Source organism: Trichosurus vulpecula, chromosome 1, assembly GCF_011100635.1.
Source record: "Trichosurus vulpecula isolate mTriVul1 chromosome 1, mTriVul1.pri, whole genome shotgun sequence".
In the NCBI taxonomy this organism is placed as follows: Eukaryota; Metazoa; Chordata; class Mammalia; order Diprotodontia; family Phalangeridae; genus Trichosurus; species Trichosurus vulpecula.
In genome coordinates, this window is record NC_050573.1 from 491,506,059 (window position 1) to 491,531,678 (window position 25,620).

The window sequence follows — 25,620 nt, forward strand, 5'->3', positions numbered from 1 at the left end:
AACTCTACTTGATTACAATCTGAGATAGAATTTGGTGGCACTACCTCCCTATGTAAGGAAATAGTTTAATAAGTAAGAAAAGACCAAAATCTTGGACCTAGTTGCAATTTGCACCAGATGAGGAGAAAAAAAAAACTATTAAAGGTTAACTGGCAAGACAAAAGGCAGGAGAAAAACCCAGAAGAAGGGCTACTCTGCCTTTAGACTTGAGTTCTGGGGGAATGTAAATGCCTACTTCCCTTCAAGGCTCAGCTCAGGTGCTGCCTTCCATAAAATGCCTTTCCCAATTCCTCCAGCTGGGGGGCAAATCATCAACTTCACCCTCTCCAAAAAGTAAAAAGAAAAACTTATTTTTGCTTTATTTTGCATATATTTTGTATTTCTTAAATCTGTGAACATGTTGTATCATTCAAACACACATACACCCAATAGAATTTGTTTCTTGTTTCATTTTAGTCTTTGTATCTCCAAAAGTGTATTGTACATGATAGATGCTTAATAAATATATGTTGCATTGTATCAATGTACTGTTGTGCCATCCCCAAAATCTCTTTCCACATTTCTTCTTGTGGGTTGTGTCGCTATATATTATACTAATAAATACAATAGAAAGAGTGTTAATTTAGTGGTTTCAAACAATCAGTACTTTTTTTTGTTCATCTATTACATCCACAAAATTCACTTTGTAAATTAATTCAACAAATAGACATGAAGTGCTGACTTAGAGAGGGGATTGGGAATCACAATGAGGCGGTGGATATTCTTTAATGGAAAGTCAGTAGTAGTTGACCCTCATTTCCTTTTTCTCTAGTTACTGCACTGGAAGGAAAGAGGAACAGTATTTCCAAAATGCATTTCATGATTCTGCCCTCCCTAACAATAGGATAGTCTTGTCAACACTATGGAAACATGACATTACTATAATCAGGAAGGCTGGGTAGTTCATCTGTAGTTCGAGATGGAGATGGCAGCTGGTAGTCCTAATGAATTGACCAACCTCTCTACAGGTGAGGCTACTTGTAGATAAAAAAAAGTGACATGTGCCATCCTAGTGAAGAGCTCCCTTGACCTCAGTTATTGAAGAACAGACCAGACACTGGGACTCATTCATACCCTTCAGAATGGCTGAATAGAGGTTGAGACCTACTTAACGTAATCTTCAGGAACCCAAGGTCTGCTCCACACCCCATCTCACAATGATGAGGTATTAGAATAGAACTTCAATGAATTTCACAGCCAAGTAAGGAGACTCATTGCTGGTAGACGGTTATATGTAAGACAATTACAAGGAGTAGTCACATGTCAAGACCCGGAGTTTTTTTTTAATCATTATTTTTATTTAATTTCTTTAGTTTTCATCATTGATTTCCACAAGAGTTTGAATTACAAATTTTATCCCCATTCCTACCCTCCCCCTCACTCCAAGATGGCATGTATTCTGATTGCCCTGTTCCCCAGTCAGCCCTCCCTTCTGTCACCCCACTCCCACCCATCTCCTTTTCCCTTACTTTCTTGTAGGGCAAGGTAGAATTCTATGCCCCATAGCCTGTATATCTTATTTCCTAGTTGTATGCAAAAAAAATTTTTTTAACATCTCCTTTTAAAACTTTGAGTTCCAAATTCTCTCCCCTCTCCCCTCCCCACACAGCCTCCCTAAGAGCGCAAGCAATTCAACATAGGCCACATGTGTATCATTATGCAAAACCCTTCCACAATACTCGTGTTGTGAAAGACTAACTATATTTTGCTCCTTCCTGTCCTATTTCCCTTCATTCAATTTTCTCCCTTCATCCTGTCCCTTTTCACAGCTTTCTTAATACAAACAATATCTACTATTAGTAGTAAAATAGCTAGCTAGCAGTCATCTAGCCCTTTCGTGTCTGCAAAGAGTTTTACAAATATCATCTTAGTTTATCCTCACAACAATCCTGGCATGTAGGTGTTACTATTATCCCCATTTTACAGATGAGGAAGCTGAGGCAGATAGAGGCTTAGTGACTTACCAAGGATCACCTTAATAGAAAGTATCTGAGGCCAAATTTGAAGTCAGGTCTACCTGATCCCAGGTCTGGTGCTCAATACTCCAGCTGCTCTTTAATCAAATTGTTTTGAGGTAACAGTGTCAACTGCATATTAATTATGAATAAAAATGAAGATTGCTATAAACCAATAGTTTTATGGAAGAAGCCAAACAAAAGAGTAAGCCTTACTATACTAACAGATTCTATATTATAGATGATCTCCTTGTCATAGATGCCTTCATTGAGGAGAGACAGTTGATTCTGATAATTAGTTCCTTCTCTGTTGTTAAATGTTCACTGAAAACCTACAAAACTCTTGTGGTTTTGTGGTCTCCTTGTGTATAAAGCACCACAACCATATAAATTTCTAAGCACCTATAGAAAAGAGAGCAAAATTGTAGAAAAATGTAGATGACATGACAAAAGTGACAATGAGAATTGAAAAGTAAGAAACTGCTATGAAAAAAAATAGTATGGATGGCATGTCTCAATAAATAGCTGACACCCACGGAGGAAAGCCATTCACATCGTAGATCTTCGAAGTATCTACACAGCCAGCTCCTCATAAGTTCACTATGACTAACAGCAGCATCTTACAGCTGGCCCTTCTCCTGCTCCTCTCTGCTGCTGTCTCTTCTAAAGGCTATGACTCACTTCGCTTCCACCAAAGAAGAACCAATTACAGGAGTGTGAGTCTCCTGAATGAAATGATTGGAAAAATTCCTCCAGAATGTCTGCAGGAGAGAATGGACTTCAAGATCCCTCAGGAGATTGTACAGCCTAAGCAATGCCAAAAGGAGAATGCAACCATGGACATCCATGAGATGCTCCAGCATATCTTCTTGCTATTCAGCAGCAAAAATGCCAGCCCTGGTGTGGATAAGACCATCATTGAGACATTCCTCAGTGGAATCTATCAGCAAATGGTGCATCTGGAAATGGCTTTGGAGGAAGAGGTGGACCAGGCCAATAGCACCTGGGGGAGTAAAGGGAGCACCTTGTATCTTAACAATTATTACCAAAGAATAATGAACTATCTGAAAAACAAAGAATACTGCAGCTGTGCCTGGAAGAGGGTGCAGAAAGAAATCAGAAAAAATTTTATCTTCCTTTTCAAATGGACAGGATGTCTAAAAAATTGAAGGACCTGAAGAGTACACTTCAGAAACTAGACGGCAGGTACAGATGTTACAGGTGTTCCTGACACCAACTGTTGTTCTTTGGAACAGTTGGCATCCAACATATTTGATTTGAAATGAAAACTGGACAATTTTGTGGTTTTATTTTCAAATATTTATTTATTTATTCATTCAAGAGATCTATTTAATGCATTTTTTTACTTTTGGACAATAAATTATTTTGGAACCTTATGTGTTCACTTGCTTTTTAAATTTAATTCATTTCTTCATTAAGTTAAAAATGTTAGTTTACAAACTATTATGCAGTAGGCATAATACCTCTATATCTTTTCTCTAATTCAGAACTTTCTTACCCATTAAGTTTCTCCTTTTCTTGGAGCTCTTCGTTTTATCTTGGGTTTCCAGAAAAAGAAAGAGCCAAGAATTTAGGAACCAAAGTGAGAGGAAGATTTTCTGTATTTTCCCTGCTATATTTAGGCTCAGAGAGCTCTAAAATGCACATCTCTATTTAAAACTATTAGATATGGTCCTTACTGTCAATGAGTTTACATTTGGAAGAAATCCTCTGCCTTCTCCAACAACTCCTCCTTCTTCCCCTACCTGGTTTTCACTAGGTGAAAATAGGGTCCAACCCTTAAGGACCTCTAATTGTGTGCAAGATGTCATGAAAAGACAGGGTTATTATAGTAAAGGGGAGGCTTTAGGTAAGTAGGTCCTTCACTGTCATTCTTCCCTCTGTGTCATGCTGATTACCTTCTAGTTTTAGATTTTATGTATTTTTCTCTCTCCTCATCAAACTTCAGTTCAGAGAAGAGGTTCCTCCACCCCCTCTACATGTTCAGTCTCTGAGGGAAGGGAACAAGAAGGGAAGTGTTTGGATTGTTAATAGTGATTGGCTTCCCCCAGCTCCTTGGACACACACACATGGGAGAGAAGATGTTGTGGCTTGGGGTTTGTGTCTCACCAGCATCACCCACGATAACTTCTGCCTTCCTGTTCTGTCTCTGTCATCCATTTATTCCTGATCTGTATTAGGAAACTATTCCATCTTCACAAGGAATCATCAGCGAAAGAGACCTGGAGTGCCCCCACACTACCTGTGCCCTCTCCTACTGTCCTGCTTCCATCATGGGCATTTGGGAACTCTAGGTTAAAATGCCTATTTGGTGCTATTCAGTTACTTTCAGAACCATGTATTTCCAAGGTAATGCCACAAGAATTATGAGCTGAGGATTATAGATATCATCCTCTTTCTACTTAAATTCAACTCAATCTGTGAGTTAAGGTTACTTCCCAAAGCCAGCTGAATTCTTCTTCTTCTTAAAAAAACAAAACACTTAATTTTATGGGAAAAACAAAACAAAACAAAATAATGCATCTATTTCTATTTACTTCTCTAGCCTCCATGTAACATGAAACACATTAATTCAATTTTTAAAAGAATTGACTCCTTGCAGGGAAGTACCTAGTTTAGAATGTCTTGCTGAAAGTTTCAGCCAGTCACAGTGTTAATGGAAGTTCAAAGTGAGGGAATTGGATCCTGAGAATGTAAGAAGGAATGAGAGATAATAACTTAGAATTATCCTTCAAAGCTTAATTTTTAATAGTGTCTTACCCTTGGGGGTTACAAACAAACAAACAAACCTATAAGATCCATTGAGGTGAGCCATTTGAAAGTGACTTCCACAAAGGAGATCTTTTGCATTGAAAGATGAATGTCATTGATTCAGGAAATTTTCTCCCTGAAGTTGACTTAGGGTCCTCAGATCTTTGTTGAAGGCCCAAGTACATTTGTCTAGTCTCTCAGCAACACATGACAACTTCAACCAGTAGATGACAGCATCATTTCAATCAATTAAGGACTGATTTTTGTAGAACATTGGCCTCCCATGCAATAAATAACCTCAAGTGGGACTTGACTTTTCCAGCTAGGAACATGTGATCATTTGGAGGATGGGAAGATTGTTTGAATTTCACCCTAGTCTCCTAGTGATCTTGTCTCCAACAAAATGACACCACACCCTTAAACACTCCCCCATGCTCATTCTCTCTTCCCACCTCTGCCTTCCTTGGATACAGAGGGCACTGGCTTCTCAGGGTTACTGATATGACCAAGACACCCACAGCAGCTACAAAAGCATCCTCAACCTCTGTCCCCCCTCACTGCCATCACTACTTGGCCACAGCAGACACTCCTCAGCATCTAAAGCAATGACTAGTGAGGAACCTGCCACATGCAATTTTCTTTCTCTTTCTTTTTTTTGTGGGTTGAGAAAGAGTAGACATGTATGGATGGATTGTGATTACGTTATCTCCTCCTCCCTAAAATATTACAAGTACATGCCTCTTCTAAACTTCCCCACCATGTTCCAAATTTTGATATTAATTATTGACTCCAAAGCCTCACATTCCCCCCTGCCACATGTCCAACTGATTGTCAAAACAAATCGTTTCTTGAATCATAATATCTGTCATGTATGTCTCCACTATACTTATCCAGCTACTTCTAGCTCAAACTACTGTAAAAGATTCCTAATTAGTTTCTCTGCCTCCAGTCTTGCCCCAGTCTAATCCATCCATTTTCCTCAAGCACAAGTCTGACCACGTCATTATCTTGATCAATAAATGCCAGTGACTTCCTAATATCTCTAGAATGAAATATTATTTCATCTTTACTTTATCCTTTTTCATTTGTATTTTTGTCTGTCTTAAAACTCTATAACATATATGTACATATGTATCTGTGTGTGTGGAGGCAGGTAGATAGATAGATAGATAGATAGATAGATAGATAGATAGATAGATAGATATAAAATTCTTCCTTCTTTGGAGAAAGGAGGAATATGAGTATGGAATATCACATATACAATCAGACTCAGTAAAAGCATTGATTGACCTTGGTAAACTTTTTTTTCTATTTCTTATTTATAATAAAATGCTGATAATAGGTAGCATTTACATGGCACCTACTGTGTACCAGGCATTGTGCTAAGCATTTTGGACATATAATTTCATTTTCATCCTCACAACAAGCCTGGCAGGAAGATGCTATTATGATACTCATTTTACAAATGAAGAAACTGAGGCAAACAAAGGTTAAGTGACTTGCTCAAGGTCATGCAGCTTTCAAGAGTCTGATCTCAGGTCTTCCTGACTCCAACTCCAGCATTCTATCAATTGTGCCACCTAGATGCCTTTGTTACGAAGGACAACTCACTAAGGTAAGGGAAGGAAATACTTTTTTTTCCTTCTGAAAGAGATAGATAGATAGATAGATAGATAGATAGATAGATAGATAGACACATACACACATACACACACTCACACATTCAGAAATAAAGAAGATTAAAACATATCAACAAATGTTTTTAAATAGTTACTTAGTTGTAAAAATGGGTTCCATTTTGAAAGATAACATAATAAAACTATAAAGGTTCTGTGTCTGGGCCAGTTCACTGCATTCCCATTATCTAGAACTTCTTTTACTGTTCTTACATGCTACCGCCAGGCTTGCATAATATCAAAATACCATATAATCACCGCTGCGGAGACATTGCTGTAAAAGTGCCTTTGAGGCCATCTAGTCCAGCAACTACCTTTCACATGGTCACCTAGGAAGAAAGTGATAGAGGCAGGTTTAACACAGGTCCTCCAAGTCCAAAGCCAATCTTTCCCCTGAAAAAAAGTGAGGCTACGGGAAGCACACGAAACATGATAACACAGAAGTAGAAAAAGTGATTTCCTCTCTGACCAACCGTTCCCCCTCCAGAAAGAAAATCCTCGAAAGCTCAAGTGATGAAACAGATCAAAAGGAAACTTAAAATGCATTAAATGTGGTGAAAATGGAAGTAGAAGAACTGGTCTCCCCACTGAACAAGTGGAAATTCAATTTGGCAGAATAGAATGCAATGACATCAGCAACTCAGAAAGCAGATGGAAGCCAAGACAAGCCACAGGCCAAGTTTTCCCAAGGACTGGAAAGTAAAGCCAAGGGAGATTCAGTGGATTCTAAATGAAAACAAAAATTGTCAAGTCTGTCCTCCACTACAATCTAAGCTACCACATGACAGGGCTTTAGCATTTACCTCACAAAACCATGTCTTCCATGTTAGCAAGTCTCAAAGGGAAATCTATGGAGTTGAAATAGCCCACTGTTACTCTGCCGTATAAAGAAAATAAAAATTGAGCCCAACTATTGTTAAAAGTCATCCTTGATTTATTGAAGATATAGTCATACCTATCTTATTTTTGATCCAATTTGATTCTGTCTTATATAACAGGCATGAATCACAGAATATTAGAAGGTTAGAAGGGGAAAGTACCTTAGAAATCATTTCCATTCAATAGTTCAGTTCAAAAGCCTAATATTCAATCATAATATATTCCCAGGTTCTTACACACACACACACACACACACACACACACACACACACACACCTGCCTGTTATAGGGCAGGTACAATGGTGTAATATCAATTAAGTTGGGTGTCTTTGATTGAGTCTTACTAGGTGCTAAATAGCAGGCCCAAACCCCTATTTACTAGGTGCTAAGCCTGTGTGGTGGTGAAGCCCTCAGGGCCCTAAGGGGAGTTGCTAACACCAGAGCCAATAATAGGAGCCTGAGTTCTGGTCATCATCTGAGATGATGTTTGATGCTAAAGAATGTATAAAAAGAGAGAACAGAGGTATTTGCTTAGGGCTCTCACTCTTGAAGGTGTGTTGATGTGGAGACTCTGGAAAGCTGTAGTCAGGAGCCATCCAGCTTGTAAACCCAGATGTTTGGACTTTGTTAAACTCTGGGAACAATGCATTGAGATTTGAATTAGGCAAGGTCTTTTTGTTGATGTTTGTAATTTGTTTGCATCTGCTCTGAAGTTCAGGGTGCCGGCTTTTTGCCCTGAACTAAGTGAATGATATATGTATGCTTGATTAAAGTAAGATTGCTAACCCCTTAATGTGGTTTTCCTTAGTAAAGCAGATCAAAAGAACCTCTGTTGGCAGCCTTCTGTGTGCTGGTTGTTGTTAGTTTTACACAGCCACAGAAGCTTCTAGCAAGATTGTTGCAACAAATGGAAGGAAGGAGACAGAGAAAACATCATTGAGTGCCCAACACCTAAGTTGGGTACTGAATAAGTAAGATGCGAGCAGACAGAAATATGGAGGAAAGCATTGCAGAGACACACAACTACAATGAAGTAGGAGATGGCTGGATGGGACTAAAGGAGTCAGATTTGGGCCAAAAGTAAACTAGAATACTTATTGTCTCAGTATTTTTAGGAAAGTCACTTAAATCTCAGAGAACCTGAGGTTTTAATCCATAAAATCAAAACAATATTAATTTACTGTGTGTCCACAAGGGTTTGCAGGAAGCATTTTGAAAACCTGAAATTTCTGCGTAAATGTAACTTATTATTACGAATGCAATTATTACAACTCCATAGGCAAAAGGAGATGATGACCTGAATTTTGGTGGGTTCAGTGGGGATAAAAAGAATGAGCAGGTGGAAAAAGCTATTTCATAGTTAATGCTGACGAGACTGTGTAACTGCAACCTTTGCACTACAGTGTGCTAGGTGCTGGGGAGATACAACACTGTCAGGAGGAATCCCTTTTGCATACAAATTTTAATCCAGCAAATAACTAATGGTGACTTTGGTTGCCTTTTGACAAAAAAAGGAAATGATGATTTTTTTGTGGTATCTTCTGAAACATGTAGAAATTAGGTAAAAGAAAGCAGAAAATAAAGGGAAATTCCATCCTAAGAAGTGAAAACTACAATAAGCACTATTTAAGAGAGAGGGCCTTAGAGACCAGAGAAGGCAAGAAGCTGAGACAAAGGCTCACTGATCTCCCAGCTCAGCCAAAGCCAAAGTATCTTCAGTGTCACCATGACCTCCTGGACCTTGTTTCTACTTGCCCTGATGCTGCTCTGCTCCAGCACCCTCTGCTCCCTGGGCTGTGACCTAACTCAGGGCCTTCTGGAAGACTTCTCACTTCTGCACCAAATGAGCACATTTTCCCTGGGGCCATGTTGGAAGGACAGAAACAACTTCAACTTCCCAAAAGGAGTCATGGAAGGCAGCCAACTCCAAAGGGAAAATGGTACAGTCACTGTTCATGAGATGCTCCAGCAGATCTTCACCATCTTCAGCCAGAATACCCCTCCTGCTGCCTGGAATCAGACCCAGCTCATGCAACTGCTCAGTACACTGGATCAGCAGCTGGAACAGCTAGAGAGGTGTGTTGGGCAGGATGTGGAGGGGGAAGAGCCTTCCTTGGGAAGTGAGAACCCCAGGCTGGCCCTGAAGAGCTACTTCCAAGGGATAAGCCAGTACCTACAAGGTAAAGAGTACAGCCACTGTGCCTGGGAAATCGTGAGAGTGGAGATCAGAAAGGTCTTTCTGTTCATGAGCAAGCTCACAAGAAAACTCAGGGACTGAGGATGAAGAAATGGACTCTCAGTAGACTTGAGCTCCTTGACCAATTTCCTCTTTCCTGAAACCCAACATTCAACAGTTCAAAAGGACTGTCATTTCTGCAACAAATGGAAACCATCTGAAATCACTGGTTGTTTTTATCATTTTTTTTTGTGAGGCATTAGGCCTTAAGTGATTTGCCCAGCGTAATGCAGCTAATAAGTGTCAAGTGTTTGAGGCTGGATTTGAACTCAGGTCCTCCTGACTGCAGCGCTGGTATTTTATCCATTGCACCACTCATTGGATTGTTTTTAAAATAACATAAGCTGTCATTTGTACAAATGTAAGGCCTAAGAATACAGAGAAGTTTCACCTCTGCTCAGTAGCTGAACAATTGTAATGTTTTATAATAGATATTGATATTTATTATATTATATTTATTTAATATTTATAATTGATATTTATTTATGCTGGTCATTTTTTATTGAGGAAAGTATATATTTGTATCATATTAACAATATCATTTTATATTAAAAGTAATTTTGTAAAAACCTCTCGCTCCATTATTTTGACTAAATAAAATCTCATTGAAAAGCTAACTAGATATTCCCAAGGGAATCAATAACAGATTTGGTGAAACAATTCAGTTTGAACAACATTAATTAAGCACTTACTATAGACAAGGCACAGAAGGAGATGCTGGTGGCACAGAAATGACAAAATTAGCCAGTTACTTAACTCAGAAAGCTCATAGTCTGATGCAAGATTTCCTAATCTAGTATGGATAAATTTCAGGAAGTTCTTGAATTTGGATGAAAAGAAGATTACATCTTTATTTTCTCTAACCTCTAATTATAATTTGGCATTCCTCCTTTACTGTAAAAAAAATTATTCTGAGGCTTCACTGTCCTTTCCAAGGGAGCCGAAAACAAACAAACAAACAAATAATAAAGAATCCCTATTCTAATGGGAGTGCAAAACACAGACCCAAATATGTGTGATCCAAGAGGAGATGAAACCAAGGCAAAAAGGTAGTGGATGAAAAACAAATGGTCCTATAAAATTTTTTGAGGGAGAGATCACCTTTAGCTGAGAGGGAGTATAGAAGAGGAGGCATTGAGATTGAACCTGGAAGGACAAAATATTCTTGAACTATTTGTGAGATGCTCCAGCAGATATGTTGGTCAAAAAAAAAACCCTAAAACCCAAACGAAGTTTTTTGGAATGAATTTTATTAAGTGTTTCAGCAAAGGAGGGAGTCAGAAAAGGTATGACTCCCTGACCTGAAGTTCAGAGTCCTACACATATGTAGGCTGCTTGAGATGTATATCAGCACCTAAGTATAAATATTCAATAAAATTTGGATGAAGCCAAAACACAAGGTTTTGGGTGGACCAAAAGACCTGGGTGGGCAGACCCAAAACAAGCAGGCTGCCTTCCCTGGACAGTCTCTGAGGTCAGTATGACCTATGGTTTTGGGTTAGAAAATTTCTAGTCACATAAAGTTATGTTCAAACAATACTAATAACTAATATTTTCCCAACAATCTTTAAGCACCTGTAGTATTAATATGAGCAGAGATGTTCTGCACTCATTCAAGTGGGCTCAGGTGAGCCTAGGTGGGAAGACCTGATTATATCTTTGTTTGTAAATAGGCCCCAAGCCACTACTTGCTAGGTGCTAAGCCAATGTGGGCATGATGCCCTCAGGGCCCTAATGGGGGTTTCTAAGACCAGAGCCAATGGTAGGTGCTCTGAGTTCCAGTCAGTCAGGTGATGGCTAGGACTGTATAAAAAGAGAGGCCAGAACTGGGAGCAACAGAACAGAACTGGGAGCAGCGGAGTGGAGAGGAGCAGGATTCAGAAGCAGAGAGGCAGCATCGAGAGAGTACAGACGGGAGAGTGCTGAACAAGAGAGAGTTGCAGAGATCAAGGAAGTAGGAATCAGCAGAGCTGCAGCAGAGAGTGCCAGGCTTGGCAGAGACTTAGGATTTTTGAGTGACTTTTTATAGGAAAGCCTTAGCAGAGGAAGTATGCCTTGGTTCCTTGTTATAATATGTTGCTATAACTTCCTTGTTACTACAGTGAGGTGGGCTTAACGGTTTTAGAACACTATTGCCCCAATTTCAAACTGGGGGCATTGGTCCCTGAATCTGATCTTCTGGAGTCTAAATAAATGTTATACTTCCTCTGTCTTCTACCTAGGCAATTCCTTATACTTGGTTATTCCAAACCATTCAGGCATGCTCATGGTCCTCTCTGAGAACATGAATTTTGCCTTACTCCTATAGCACCTCAACCAGAATACCTCTTCTGCTGTTTGGAACACCTCAGCATATTGGGTCAGCAACTGGAATAGCCACAGAAGAGTTGTGAGCAGGAGATGAGGTGGGCCTAGCCTTCCTTGAAAAGTTAGAACCCCAGCTTGGTCCTGAAGAGCTATTTTCAAGGATTGAGTCAGTATTTTAAGATTAAAAAGTATAGATACTCCACCAAGGAATTTATCTGATTTAAAATAAAGGCAGGAGGCACTTTGTGTTATGTGTAAACCAAGGAAGAACAAATTAGCTTTCTAAACATGTCAACTTCTTAGCTAAGTGTGTCCTAAAACCAAGCAGCCAAACACTGGGATAGAGTTTGATTTCTTCAACAATTTAAGTATATCTTCATTAGCTGAATTATCGAACACCATATAAGCTGTCATTTGAATACTGAAAAGGGGTTAGAATGCATAGATACATCAGTAGGCAAACAGCTTTAATTTTTGTAATTTATATTTCTCCATTTCTACTATTCATTCCTGTCTAATGCTTATTGTTCATTGAGGATCAAGTTCGTACAGTATCTAAAATCTTATTCACAACGAGGCTACAGTGAGTCCATTGATATCTTTTCCCACCTAAAGTGAAATTTTAAAAAGATGCTTTGTGTACCCTTACCTACAAGCTGTTTTACCAATGACTCACATCCCAGAGGGATAAAGAATTGATGTAATGAAAGAATGCAGTTCAAGTGTTTATTAAAGTCTCATCATTTGCTAAAGCAGGCAGCTTGTAGAAATCTCAACTCAAAGGCAGGGTTTAAATCACCCTGAGACACATACTGACTGCATGATCGTGGACAAGTAACTTCACTCTTCAGTTCTCCAGGAACTTTCTAAGAGTACCAGTTACATAGAAGGTAGTGGTCTACGGTGGTAGACCTATTCCTATTCCTATTCCTAAGGCCTCCCCAAAGAGAGAAGTAGAAAGGTCCTCAGTGTACAATATAAATGAAGTATGGGACAGCTATTTATTTCCTACACACAAAAGAAATGTTAAACCCAAAATGCTCAAAATTTCCCCCCAAAAAATCTTAAAAAGTATTGAGGAACCATTAATTGCTATAATTATACTCCTCCTGGAAATTGACTCTCAAACCATATTAGGAGGTTATAGAGCATTTTGTGGGACTCCAAATAAGCAGTTACACTTCACCCAGGCTCTGTACTGTCTGCTTAAACTACATGTCTAATGTCCAATCAGAACTACTCCTCTTCTTGTCTGTGGTCATCTTCTCATCAGAGATGTTTATGCATCAACATAAACTTAGCCTGATCCATCAGAAGGATTCAGGACTCCTGGACCTCTCTAACTCACTGAGTTGCCTCCCAACTGGATAAATCTATCTCAAGATCAATATTTGATCACCTCAGGAAAGGAATCCCAAGGAAGAAAAGGTAGACAGGAACCCCAGCTGAAGCAAGCCTACTTGAAAACTCTTGTTCTAGCAGACATGTGGAAGTCTAGATAGTCACTTGATAGTCCAGAGTGGGGGAAAGGAACCATCCCTCTTCATCCTCTCATGGGAAGTCTAATTAAAGAGACGTATTTGCCATATGGGATAGTTGAAAGAAGAGAGTTTTCTGAATGTTTAGAAAGAAACTCCTTTTATGTTTTGCTTTCAAAATGTGACTTCTCTTCTCTGAAAACCTCAAAAACCAGCAGAAACTAATTCAGGGACAGAAAGCAAATCTACAACAATGAGACACAGAAGGATTAAAACAATTCTCCAGAAAAAAACCATAGCACCCACAAAAAAGTTTTGAAATGGAAAAGGATAAGTAAAAAGAAAAATATCTTAAGTTGCTGTCAGGGAGAATTAAATTGTTTACCTTACTCGTTGTAATAAAAAACCTAAATACCTAAGAGGCAATCAGATGAAGGACATCCAATCTGAAATATCCAATAGGCAGCTGGAGATAAAGGCCTGGAGGTCAAAAAGACAAACTTGTTGGATTTAGGAGTCATCTGCATAAAAATGACAATTTAAGCCATGGAAGCTGATGAAGTCACTAAGAGTAAGAGAATGTGCAATGGATAAAAGAGATCCCAGGATGGAATCTCAGGCAATACCCATCTTAGGATGGATGATGTGCATGATGAGCCTGGAAAGGAGACTGAGAAAGAAAAGTCAGACAAGAGGGAGAAGTATGGAGAGAGATCATTGTCACAAAAACAGAGAAGAGAGAGTGTCCAAGAGGAGAAGGTGTCAACAACATAAAATGCTGCAGAGAGAAGGAAAACTGAGAAAAAAGTCCATTCAATTTGGCAATTAAGAGATCACCAGAACCCACATGTACATAAATCTTTTAGCAGCTTTTCTGTGATGGAAAAGAACTCAAAGCTAAAGAGTTGCCTGTCAATTGAGGAATTGCTGACCAAATTATGGTATATGAATATAATACAATCCTGTTGTGTGATGATAAAGAAGGGGATGATTTCAGGGGATATACAGTGATATAGAGTGAAGTGAACAGTGATAGAAAGACAACTTATACAATAACAGATTATGAAGATCAATGACTTAGAAAGACTTAAGAACTCTGATCAATGTAATGACCAATCATGGTTCCAGAGGACCTGTGATCAAACAGGCTACCCACCTCCTGACAAAGAGGTGAGGTACTAAGGGTTGAGATTGAGACGGATACAGAGCACTAAGGCAGAAAAGGCTTAGTGGAGTTGTAAGCATTAAACTTTGGGGGACATCTTGTGGGCTATGTGGTAATTTGTTTTCTTTAACTATGTATATTTTATGCAAGGGTTTTGTTTTTGTTTTCTTTTTGTTCCCCAGGTTGGGGAGGTATAAGAGAGAAAGAAAATAAATTTTCGTTATTTTTTTAAAAAATGGGTTTTTAAAAATGATCACTAGAAACTTTGGAGAGCACACTTTCAGTTGAGTGGAGATCAAAAGTCCTTTTTCAAAGAGTTGAAATTAGTGAGACCTTGTATGTAATGTATTCCTTGCCTTCTCAGTGAGTGAGACAAGGGCTGAGGGAAGGGTAGAGAATTTGGGATGGAAAATTTTAAAGGAGGCAAGAGCTACGGACAAGTATATCTAGGAGTTTAAGTGTGAAAGGGAGGAGAAATATCAGATGTGAGACTAAAGTGAGGGTAAGTTTTTTTCCCCGGATGAGGGGTTAGGTTGCCAGAAACTTGGGAGTGTTGGTATAGAGCAGGGAAGGACCCAATGGATGGGATGAGATTGAAGATTAGAGAGGAGGATATTTGTGGAGGCAATCTGCTGGCGCAATGTGGAGGAGATGGAATCAGCGGTCCATGTAGAAGGCTTGGCCTTGCAAAAGAGAAGGGTCACCTCAGAGACTTCACAGGTACACATAATTTCTCCAGCCCACTTTGAGACTACTCTCCCCAAAACAAGCAAACAAAAACTCTACTTGATTACAATCTGAGGTAGAACTTGGTGGCACTACCTCCCTATGTAAGGAAATAGTTTAATAAACAAGAAAAGACCAACATGCAATTTGCACCAGACAAGGAGGAAAAAAAAGCTATTAAAGGCTAACTGGAAAGACAAAAGGCAGGAGAAAAACTCAGCAGAAGGGCTACTCTGCCTTTAGACTTGAGTTCTGGGGGAATGTAAATGCCTACTTCCCTTCAAGGCTCAGCTCAGGTGCTGCCTTCCATAAAATGCCTTTCCCATTTCCTCCAGCTGGGGGGCAAATCATCAACTTCCCCCTCTCCAAAAAGTAAAAAGAAAAACTTATTTTTGCTTTATTTTGCATATATTTTGTATTTCTTAAATCTGTGAACATGTTGTATCATTCAAACAAACATACATCCAACAGTATTTTTTCCTTGTTTCATTTTTGTCTTTGTATCTCCAACAATGTCTTGCACGTGACAGATGCTTAATAAATGTATGTTGCATTGAATCAAAGTACTGTTGTGCCATCCCCAGAATCTCTTTTCACATTTCTTCTCCGTTCCAAAATGCTTTTCAGGAAATATTGTCCACACTATCCTGTAATTTGGGTTGTTTTGCTATATATTATACTAATAAATACAATAGAAAGAGTGTTAATTTAGTGGTTTCAATCAATCAGTACTGGTTTTTGTGCATCTATTACACGCATAAAATTCACTTTGTAAATTAATTCAAAAATAGACATGAAGTGCTGACTTAGGGGATTGGGAATCACGGTGAGGCAGTGGATGTTCTTTAATGGAAAGTCAGTAGTAGTTGACCCTCATTTCGTTTTTCTCCAGTTACTGGATTTGAAGGAAAGAGGAGCGGTATTTCCAAAAGGCATTTCATGATTCCCCGCCCCTCCCCCTCACAATAGGATAATCTTGTCAACACTATGGAAATATGACATGACTATAATCAGGAAGGCTGGGCAGTTGATCTGTAGTTCAAGACGGAGATGGCAGCTGATAGTCCTAATAAATTGACCAGCTTCTCTACAGGTGAGGCTACTTGTAGGTAAAATGTGACAGGTGCCATCCTAGTGAAGAGCTCCCTTGACCTCAGTCATTGAAGAATAGACCAGACATAAAGTCTCTGGGACTCATTCATACCTTTCAGAATGGCTGAATAGAGGTTGAGACCTACTTAATGTAATCTTCAGGAACCCAAGGTCTGCTCCACACCCCATCTCACAATGATGAGGTATTAGAATACAACTTCAATGAATTTCATAGGCAAGTAAGGAGAATCATTGATGGTAGATGGTTATATGTAAGACAATTACAAGGAGTAGTCACATGTCAAGATCCATAGTTTTCTTTTTTTTTTAGTCATTATTTTTTATTTAATTTCTTTAGTTTTCAGCATTGATTTCCACAAGAGTTTGAATTACAAATTTTCTCCCCATTTCTACCCTCCCCCACACTCCAAGATGGCATGTATTCTGATTGCCCCGTTCCCCAGTCAGCCCTCCCTTCTGCCATCTCATACCCCCCCATCCCCTTTTCCCTTACTTTCTTGTAGGGCAAGATAGAATTCTATGCCCCATATCTGTATATCTTATTTCCTAGTTGTATGCAAAAAAAAATTTTTACCATCTCCTTTTAAAACTTTGAGTTCCAAATTCTCTCCCTTCTTCCCTCCCCACACAGCCTCCCTAAGAAGGCAAGCAATTCAACAGAAGACACATGTGTATCACTATGCAAAACCCTTCCACAATACTCATGTTGTGAAAGACTAACTATATTTCCCTCCTTCCTATCCTATCCCCCGTTATTCAATTTTCTCCCTTGACCCTGTTCTTTTCATAGTTTTCTTAATACGAGCAATATCTATTATTAGTAGTAAAATAGCTAGCAGTCATCTAGCCCTTTCATGTCTGCAAAGAGTTTTACAAATATCATCTTAGTTTATCCTCACAACAATCCTGGCATGTAGGTGTTACTATTATCCCCATTTTACAGATGAGGAAGCTGAGGCAGATAGGGACTTAGTGACTTGCCAAGGATCATCTTAATAGAAAGTATCTGAGGCCAAATTTGAAGTCAGGTCTACCTGATCCTAGGTCTGGTGCTCAATTCTCCAGCTGCTCTTTAATCAAATTGTTTTGAGATAACAGTGTCAACTGCATATTAATTAGGAATAAAAATGAAGATTGCTATAAACCAATAGTTTTATGGAAGAAGCCAAACAAAAAAGTAAGCCTTACTATACTAACAGACTTTATATTACAGACGATCTCCTTGTCATAGATGCCTTCACTGAGGAGAGACAGTTGATTCTGATAATTAGTTCCTTCTCTGTTATTAAATGCTCACTTAAAAACTACAAAATTCTTGTGGTTTTGTGGTCTCCTTGTGTATAAAGCAGCACAACCACATAAATTTGTAAGCACCTGAGAGAAAAGAGAAAAATGGTAGAAAAATTGTGGATGACATAACAAAAGTGAAAACGAGAACTGGAAAGTGGGAAATTCCTGTGATCAAGAAAAGTGTGGATGGCATCTCTCAATCAATAGCTGACACCCATGGAGGAAAGCCATTCACATCGTAGACCTTGGAAGTATCTACACAGCCAGCTCCTCACAAGTTCACTATGGCCAACAGCAGCATCTTACAGCTAGCCCTTCTCCTACTCCTCTCTGCTGCTGTCTCTTCTAAAGGCTATGACTCACTTCGCTTCCACCAAAGAAGAACCAATTACAGGAGTGTGAGTCTCCTGAATGAAATGATTGGAAAAATTTCTCCAGCATGTCTACGGGAGAGAATGGACTTCAAGATCCCTCAGGAGATTGTACAGCCTAAGCAATGCCAAAAGGAGAATGCGACCATGGTCATCCATGAGATGCTCCAGCATATTTTCTTGCTATTCAGCAGCAAAAATGCCAGCCCTGGTGTGGATAAGACCATCATTGAGACATTCCTTAGTGGAATCTATCAGCAAATGGTGCATCTGGAAATGGCTTTGGAGGAAGAGGTGGACCAGGCCAATAGCACCTGGGGGAGTGAAGAGAGCATCTTCAATCTCAACAATTATTATCAAGGCATAGTGAACTATCTGGTAAACAAAGAGGACGGCAGCTGTGCCTGGAAGAGGGTGCAGGAAGAAATCAGAAAGAATTTCATCTTCCTTTTCAAATGGACAGAATGTCTAAAAAACTGAAGGACCTGGAGTGTACACTTCAGAAACTAGACTGCACATGGAAATGTTACAGGTGTTCCTGACACCAACTGTTGTTGTTTGGAATAGTTGGCATCCAACATATTTGATTTGAAGTGTAAACTGGACAATTTTGCAGCTTTATTTTCAAATATTTATTTATTTATTTATTTATTGAAGAGATCTATTTAATGCATTTTTTTTTACATTTGGACAATAAATTATTTTCGAACTTTTTCTGTTAGCTTGCTTTTTAAATTTAATTCATTTCTTCATTAAGTCAAAAAATATTGGTTTACCAACTATTGTACAGTAGGCATAATGCCTCTATATCTTTTCTCTACTTCAGAACTTTCTTACCCATTAAGCTTCTCCATTTCCCGGAGCTCTACATTTTATCTTTGTGTTTTCAGAAAAAGAGGAGCTAAGAATTTAGAAAGCAAAGTCAGAGGAAGTTCTTTCTGGATTTTCCCTGCCATATTTAGGTTCAGAGAGCTCTAAAGTGCATATCTCTATCTAAAAGATTAGACATGATCCTTACTGTCAAGGAGCTTACATATGAGAGAAATCCTCTCCCTTCTCCAACAACTCCTCCTTCTTCCCCCACCTGGTTTTTACTAGGTGAAAATAGGGTCCAACCCTCACGGACCTCTTATTGTGAGCAAGATGTCATGAAAAGACAGGGTTATTATAGTAAAGGGAATGCTTTAGGTAAGTAGCTCCTTCACTGTCATTCTTCCCTCTGTGTCATGCTGACTACCTTCCATGGCATCCTGTTTTAGATTTTGTGGACACATTTTTTCCTCTATCATAGATTTTCAGTATAAAACCTTCTAGTTTTAGATTTTATGCATTTTTCTCTTTCCTCAACAAATTTCAGTTCAAAGAATAGGTTCCTCTGCCCCCTCTACACCTTCCCTCTCTGAGAGAGGTAAACAAAAAGGGTAGAGTTTGGATAGTTAATAGTGATTGGCTTCCCCCAGCTCTTTGCCCACCCGAGGGAGAGAAGATGTTGTGGCCTGGGGTTTGTGTCTCACCAAGGTCACCCACTGTCACTTCGGCCTGTCTGTTCTGGCTTGCTGTCCCGCTCATGCCTGATCTGCATCAGGAAGCTCTTCCATCTTCACAATGAATCATCAGCAAAGAGACCTGGAATGCCCACACATTAACTGTGCCCTCTTCTGCTCTTCTGTTACCATCACGGACATTTGGGAACTCTGGGTTGAAATGCCTATTCAGCGACATTCACTTACTTTCAGAAGCATGTATTTCCAAGGCAATGCCACAAGAATTATGAGTTGAGGATTATAGATATCATCCTCTTTCTACTTTAATTAAACTCAATTTAGCCAACTGTGCTCTGAATCTGTGAGTTAAGGTTACTTCCCAAAGCCAGATGAATAATTTTTCTTTTTGAAAAAAGAAGAGAAATTAATTTCATCAGGAAAACAAAACAAAACAAAATAATGCATCTAATTCTATTTGTAGCGTTCTAGGGTTAGTTATCTAGCCCTCCTGAAAGATGAAAAGCATTACTTTAATTTTTAACAGAATTGACTCTTTGTAGGAAAGTACCTAGTTTAGAATGTCTTGCTAAAAGTTTCAGCCAGTCACAGTGTTAATGAAAGTTCAATGTGAGGGAACTGCGTCCTGAGAATTTAAGAAGGAATGAGAGATAATAACTTAGAATTATCCTTAAAAACTTGAATTTAAATAGTGTCTTACCTTTGGGCATTACAAACAAACAAACAACTTATAAAATCCATTGCTTAAGTGACTTCCCCCAATGAGATCTTTAGCATTAAAAGATGAATATTGTTTATTCAGGAAATTTTCTCACTGAAGTTGACTTAGAGTCCTCAGATCTTTGTTGAAGGCCCAAGTACATTTGTCTAGTCTCTCAGCAACACATGACAACTTCAACCAGTAGGTGGCAGCAACATTTCAGTCAACTAAGGACTGATTTTTGTAGACCATTGGCCTCACATTGAAGAAGTAACCTCAGGTGGGACTTGACTTTTCCAGCTAGGAACATGTGATCATTTGGAGGGTCGAAAGATTGTTTGAATTTCACCCTATTCTCCTGGTTGTCTCGTTTCCAACAAAAGGACACTATACCCAAGAACATTCCCCCATGCTCATTCTCCCTTCCCACCTCTGCCTTCCTTGGATGCAGAGGGCATTGTCTTATCAGGGCTTACTGATATGACCAAGACCTCCACTGCAGCGATGAAAGCATCCTCAACTGCTTTCTGACCTCACTTCCATTGCTCCTTGGCTACAGCAGACACTCCTCAATGTCTAATGCAATGATCAATGAGGAAGCCCACTGTATTGGGAATCAAGATGAGCTCTTAGCATCTATTCAACCAAGTGCCCTTGAAGAGTTTCGCCTTTGTTTCCTTGGTTAAATTAGGAGTCCTTGATGACCTCCTTGCCTCAAGGGAAAGCCTAGTTTACATAAGTTTGAGTGACATGTTTGTGACATCAGAAGCTTTTAGACCATGTGGGTTTAAGTCGCATTTTTGTGACGGTTTTAGGTCACGTGGGTGAGTTGCATGTGTGACTCACCTTTTACCCTGAACAAGATATACGAACACAGACACTGGCTTTCTCTTTTGGAGCTCTGAGCCTGAGCAGCATTGGTTGCTGACTCTAGGCAAGCCGTTGTTATGAGCTCACTGGCTCTGGTGTTGATGCTTCTCTGGTAACTGTATATTGTGATTTTGTCAGACAGAAATCTATGTGTTGATTTGTGTTTATTTGCTCTGTTTGTATTTGCTCTGAAGCTCAATGTGGTGGCTTTTCCCCCTGAGCTGAGTGAATGATATTTGTATGTTGGATTAAAGTAAGATTGTTAACCCCTTAACATTGCTTTCCTTAGTAAAGCAGATCAAAAGAAACTGTGCTGGCAGCTCTTGTTGTTGGGCTTGTGTTTGTTTTTCACTGCCGCAGCAGCTGCTAGCCAAATTGTTGCAACACCCATACACGCAATTTTCTTTCTTTCTCTTTCTTTCTTTTTTTGTGGGGTGAGAGAGAGTGGATGGGTATGGATGGATTGTGATTACATTATCTCCTCCTTCCTAAAATTCTACAAACACATCCCTCTTCTAAATTTCCTCACCATTCTCAAATTATTTATTTTTAATTTTTTTTAGTTAATTTTTATTTTAATCCTTGTCTCCAATGTGTAGCTTTCACCCGTGCCACATGTCCCACCAATTGCCAAACCAAATAATTTCTGACATCACAATATCTCTCACACCATACTTATCCAACTGCTTCTAGTCCAAACCACTGTAATAAACTCTTAATTCATTTGTCTGCCTACAGTCTTGCCCCAATCTAATCCATCCATTTCCCTCAAGCACAGGTCTGACCTTGTCACTATACTGATCGATAAATGCCAGGGACTCCATAATGTTGCTAGGATGAAATATTATTTCATCCTTACTTTATTCTTTTTTTCTGTATTTTTGTCTGTCGTAACACTCTATAACCTATATGCACATATGTATGTGTGTGTGTTGGTACAGAGAGATAGATAGGTATAAAATTGTCCTCCTTCTTTGGAGAAAGGAAGAATATGAGTATGGTATATCATGTATGCAATTAGACTCAGTAAAAGCATTGATGGACTTTGGTAAATCTTTTTTCTGTTTCTTATTTATAATAAAATGCTGGTAATAGCTACCATTTACATGGCACCTACTGTACCAGGCACTGTGCTAAGCGTTTTGGGCATATAATTTCATTTTCATCCTCACAACAACCCTGACAGGAAGATGCTATTATGATACTCATTTTACAAATAACTAAACTGAGGTAGACAGAGGTTAAGTGACTTGATCAAGGTCACGTAGCTTTCAAGAGTCTGATCCCAGGTCTTCCTGACTCCAGGACCAGCATTTTGTCAATTGTACCACCTACATGCCTTTGTTACAAAGGACAGCTCACTAAGGTAAGGGAAGGAAATACTTCTTTTTTCCTCCAGAAATAGATATATAGATAGATAGATAGATAGATAGATACACACATACACGCATATTCAGAAATAAAGAGGATTAAAACATATCAATAAATGTTTTTAAAGAGTTAGTTGTAAAAATGGGTTCCATTTTGAAAGGTAACATAATAAAACTGTAAAGGTTCTGGGTCGGGGCCAGCTCTCTGCATCCTCATTATCTAGAACCTCTTTTACTATTCCTACATGCTACCCCCAGGCTTGCATAACATCAAAAGATCATATAATCACTGCTGTGGAGACGTTGCTGTAAAAGTGGCTTTGAAGCCATCTGGTCCAACACCTGCGTTTTACATGGTCACCTAGGAGCAAAGTGATAGAGGCAGGTTTAACACAGATCCTCCAACTCCAAAGCCAGTCTTCTTTCCACTGAAACACAGGGAGGCTACAGGAAGCACATTAACCATGCTAAAATGGAAGTAGAAAAAGTGATTTCGTCTCTGACCAACTTTTCCCCCTCCAGAAAGAAAATCCTCAAAAGCTCAAGTGATGAAAGAGATCAAATGGAAACTGAAAACGCATTAAATGTGGTGAAAACGGAAGTAGAAAACTGGTCTCCCCACTGAACAAGTGGAAATTCAGCTTGGCAGAATGGAATGCAATGACATCAGCAACTCAAAAGCAGATTGAAGCCAAGACAAGCCACAAGCCAAGTTTTCCCAAGGACTGGAAAGTAAAGCCAAGGGAGATTCAGTGGATTCTAAATGAAAACAAAAATTGTCAAATCTATCCTCTACTACAATCTAAGCTACCTCAAGATAGGCCTTTAGCAGGTACCTCACAACAACAACAATACCCTGTTTTCCATGTTAGCAAGTCTCAAAGGGAAATCTATGGAGTTGACATTGCCCACTTTTATTCTGCCCTATAAAGAAAATAAAAATTGAGCCCAACTGTTGTTAAAAGTCATCGTTGATTCATTGAAGATATAGAAATACCTATCTTATTTTTGATCCAGTTTGGTTCTGTCTTATATGACAGCCATGAATCACAGAATATTAGAAGGTTAGAAGGGGAAAGCACCTTAGAATCACTTCAGTTCAAAAGTTCAATTCAAAAGCCTAATATTCAATCAGAGCATGTTCTTAGGTTTTGATACACACACACACACACACACACTCACACACAGAGCTGCCTGTTATGGGGCAGGTACAATGGAAGGAAGGAGACAGAAAGTATCATACAGGATATCACACCTAAGTTGGGCGCTGAACAAGAAAGATGCCAGGAGATGGAAATGTGGAGGAAAGCATTGCAGAGACACACAACTACAATGAAGTAGGAGATGGCAGCATGGGACTAAAGGAGTCAGATATGGACCAAAAGTAAACTAGAATACTCATCACCTGAGGATTTTTAGGAAAGTCACTTAAATCTCTGGGAACCTTAGGTTTTCATCCATAATATCAAAATAATATTGGTTTATTGTGTGTTCACAGGAGTTTGCAGGAAGCATTTTGAAAACCTTAAATTTATGCATAAATGAAACTTATTAATATAAATTCAATTATTGCAACTCCATAGGCAAAAGGAGATGATGACCTGAATTTTGGTGGTTACAGGGGGGATGAAAAGAATGGGCAGGTGGAAAGAGCAATTTCATAGTTGATGCTGGTGAGACTCTGTAACTGCTACCTTTGCACTACAGTGTGCTAGGTGCTGGGGAGATACAACACTGCCAGGAGGAATCCCTTTTACACACAAATTTTAATCCAGCAAATATCTAATGGTGACTTTGGCTGCCTTTTGACAAATAAAGGAAATGATGATTTTTTTGTGGTATCTTCTAAAACATGTAGAAATTAGGTAAAAGAAAGCAGAAAGTAAAGGGAAATTCCATCCTAAGAAGTGAAAACTACAATAAGCACTATTTAAGAGAGAGGGCCTTAGAGGCCAGAGAAGCCAAGAAGCTGAGACAAAGGTTCACTGATCTCCCAGCTCAGCCAAAGCCAAAGTATCTTCAGTGTCACCATGACCTCCTGGACCTTGTTTCCACTTGCCCTGATGCTGCTCTGCTCCAGCACCCTCTGCTCCCTGGGCTGTGACCTGACTCAGGGCCTTCTGGAAGACTTCTCACTTCTGCACCAAATGAGCACATTTTCCCTGGGGCCATGTTGGAAGGACAGGACCAACTTCAACTTCCCAAAGGAAGTCATGGAAGGCAGCCAACTCCAGAGGGAAAATGGTACATTCATTGTTCATGAGATGCTCCAGCAGATCTTCATCATCTTCAGCCAGAATGCCCCTCCTGCTGCCTGGAATCAGACCCAGCTCATGCAACTGCTCAGTGGACTAGATCAGCAGCTGGAACAGCTAGAGAGGTGTGTTGGGCAGGATGTGGAGGGGGAAGAGCCTTCCTTGGGAAGTGAGAACCCCAGGCTGGTCCTGAAGAGCTACTTCCAAGGGATAAGCCAGTACCTACAAGGTAAAGAGTACAGCCACTGTGCCTGGGAAATCGTGAGAGTGGAGATCAGAAAGGTCTTTCTGTTCATGAGCAAGCTTACAAGAAAACTCAGGGACTGAGGATGAAGAAATGGACTCTCAGTAGACTTGAGCTCCTTGACCAATTTCCTCTTTCCTGAAACCCAACATTCAACAGTTAAAAAGGACTGTCATTTCTGCAACAAATGGAAACCATCTGAATTCACTGGTTGCTTTTATCATTTTTTTTTTGTGAGGCAATAGGCCTTAAGTGATTTGCCCAGCGTAATGCAGCTAATAAGTGTCAAGTGTTTGAGGCTGGATTTGAACTCAGGTCCTCCTGACTGCAGCGCTGGTATTTTATCCATTGCACCACTCATTGGATTGTTTTTAAAATAACATAAGCTGTCATTTGTACAAATGTAAGGCCTAAGAATACAGAGAAGTTTCACCTCTGCTCAGTAGCTGAACAATTGTAATGTTTTATAATAGATATTTATATTTATTATACTATATTTATTTAATATTTATAATTGATATTTATTTATGCTGGTCATTTTTTATTGAGGAAAGTATATATTTGTATCATATTAACAATATCATTTTATATTAAAAGTAATTTTGTAAAAACCTCTCGCTCCATTATTTTAACTAAATAAAATCTCATTGAAAAGCTAACTAGATATTCCCA

The 25,620-nt window shown here is 39.2% G+C and overlaps 4 protein-coding genes across 4 annotated transcripts; all 4 read left to right on the plus strand.

The window, feature by feature from the left end:
- The first annotated feature begins 2,560 nt into the window (after window positions 1-2,560).
- LOC118836347 (interferon beta-like) lies at window positions 2,561-3,163 on the plus strand. The gene has a single exon (XM_036743668.1). The coding sequence runs from the start codon at window positions 2,597-2,599 to the stop codon at window positions 3,161-3,163; it is 567 nt and encodes a 188-aa protein (XP_036599563.1). The 5' UTR covers window positions 2,561-2,596.
- Window positions 3,164-9,047: 5,884 nt separating this feature from the next.
- Window positions 9,048-9,599, plus strand: LOC118833434 (interferon tau-2-like). Its single transcript, XM_036740792.1, has one exon. The coding sequence runs from the start codon at window positions 9,048-9,050 to the stop codon at window positions 9,597-9,599; it is 552 nt and encodes a 183-aa protein (XP_036596687.1).
- Window positions 9,600-17,896: 8,297 nt separating this feature from the next.
- Window positions 17,897-18,487, plus strand: LOC118834723 (interferon beta-like). The gene has a single exon (XM_036742166.1). The coding sequence runs from the start codon at window positions 17,921-17,923 to the stop codon at window positions 18,485-18,487; it is 567 nt and encodes a 188-aa protein (XP_036598061.1). The 5' UTR covers window positions 17,897-17,920.
- A 5,992-nt stretch (window positions 18,488-24,479) lies between these two features.
- Window positions 24,480-25,031, plus strand: LOC118833564 (interferon tau-2-like). The gene has a single exon (XM_036740931.1). It carries the CDS (start codon window positions 24,480-24,482, stop codon window positions 25,029-25,031), a length of 552 nt encoding a protein of 183 aa, XP_036596826.1.
- Window positions 25,032-25,620: the final 589 nt, after the last annotated feature.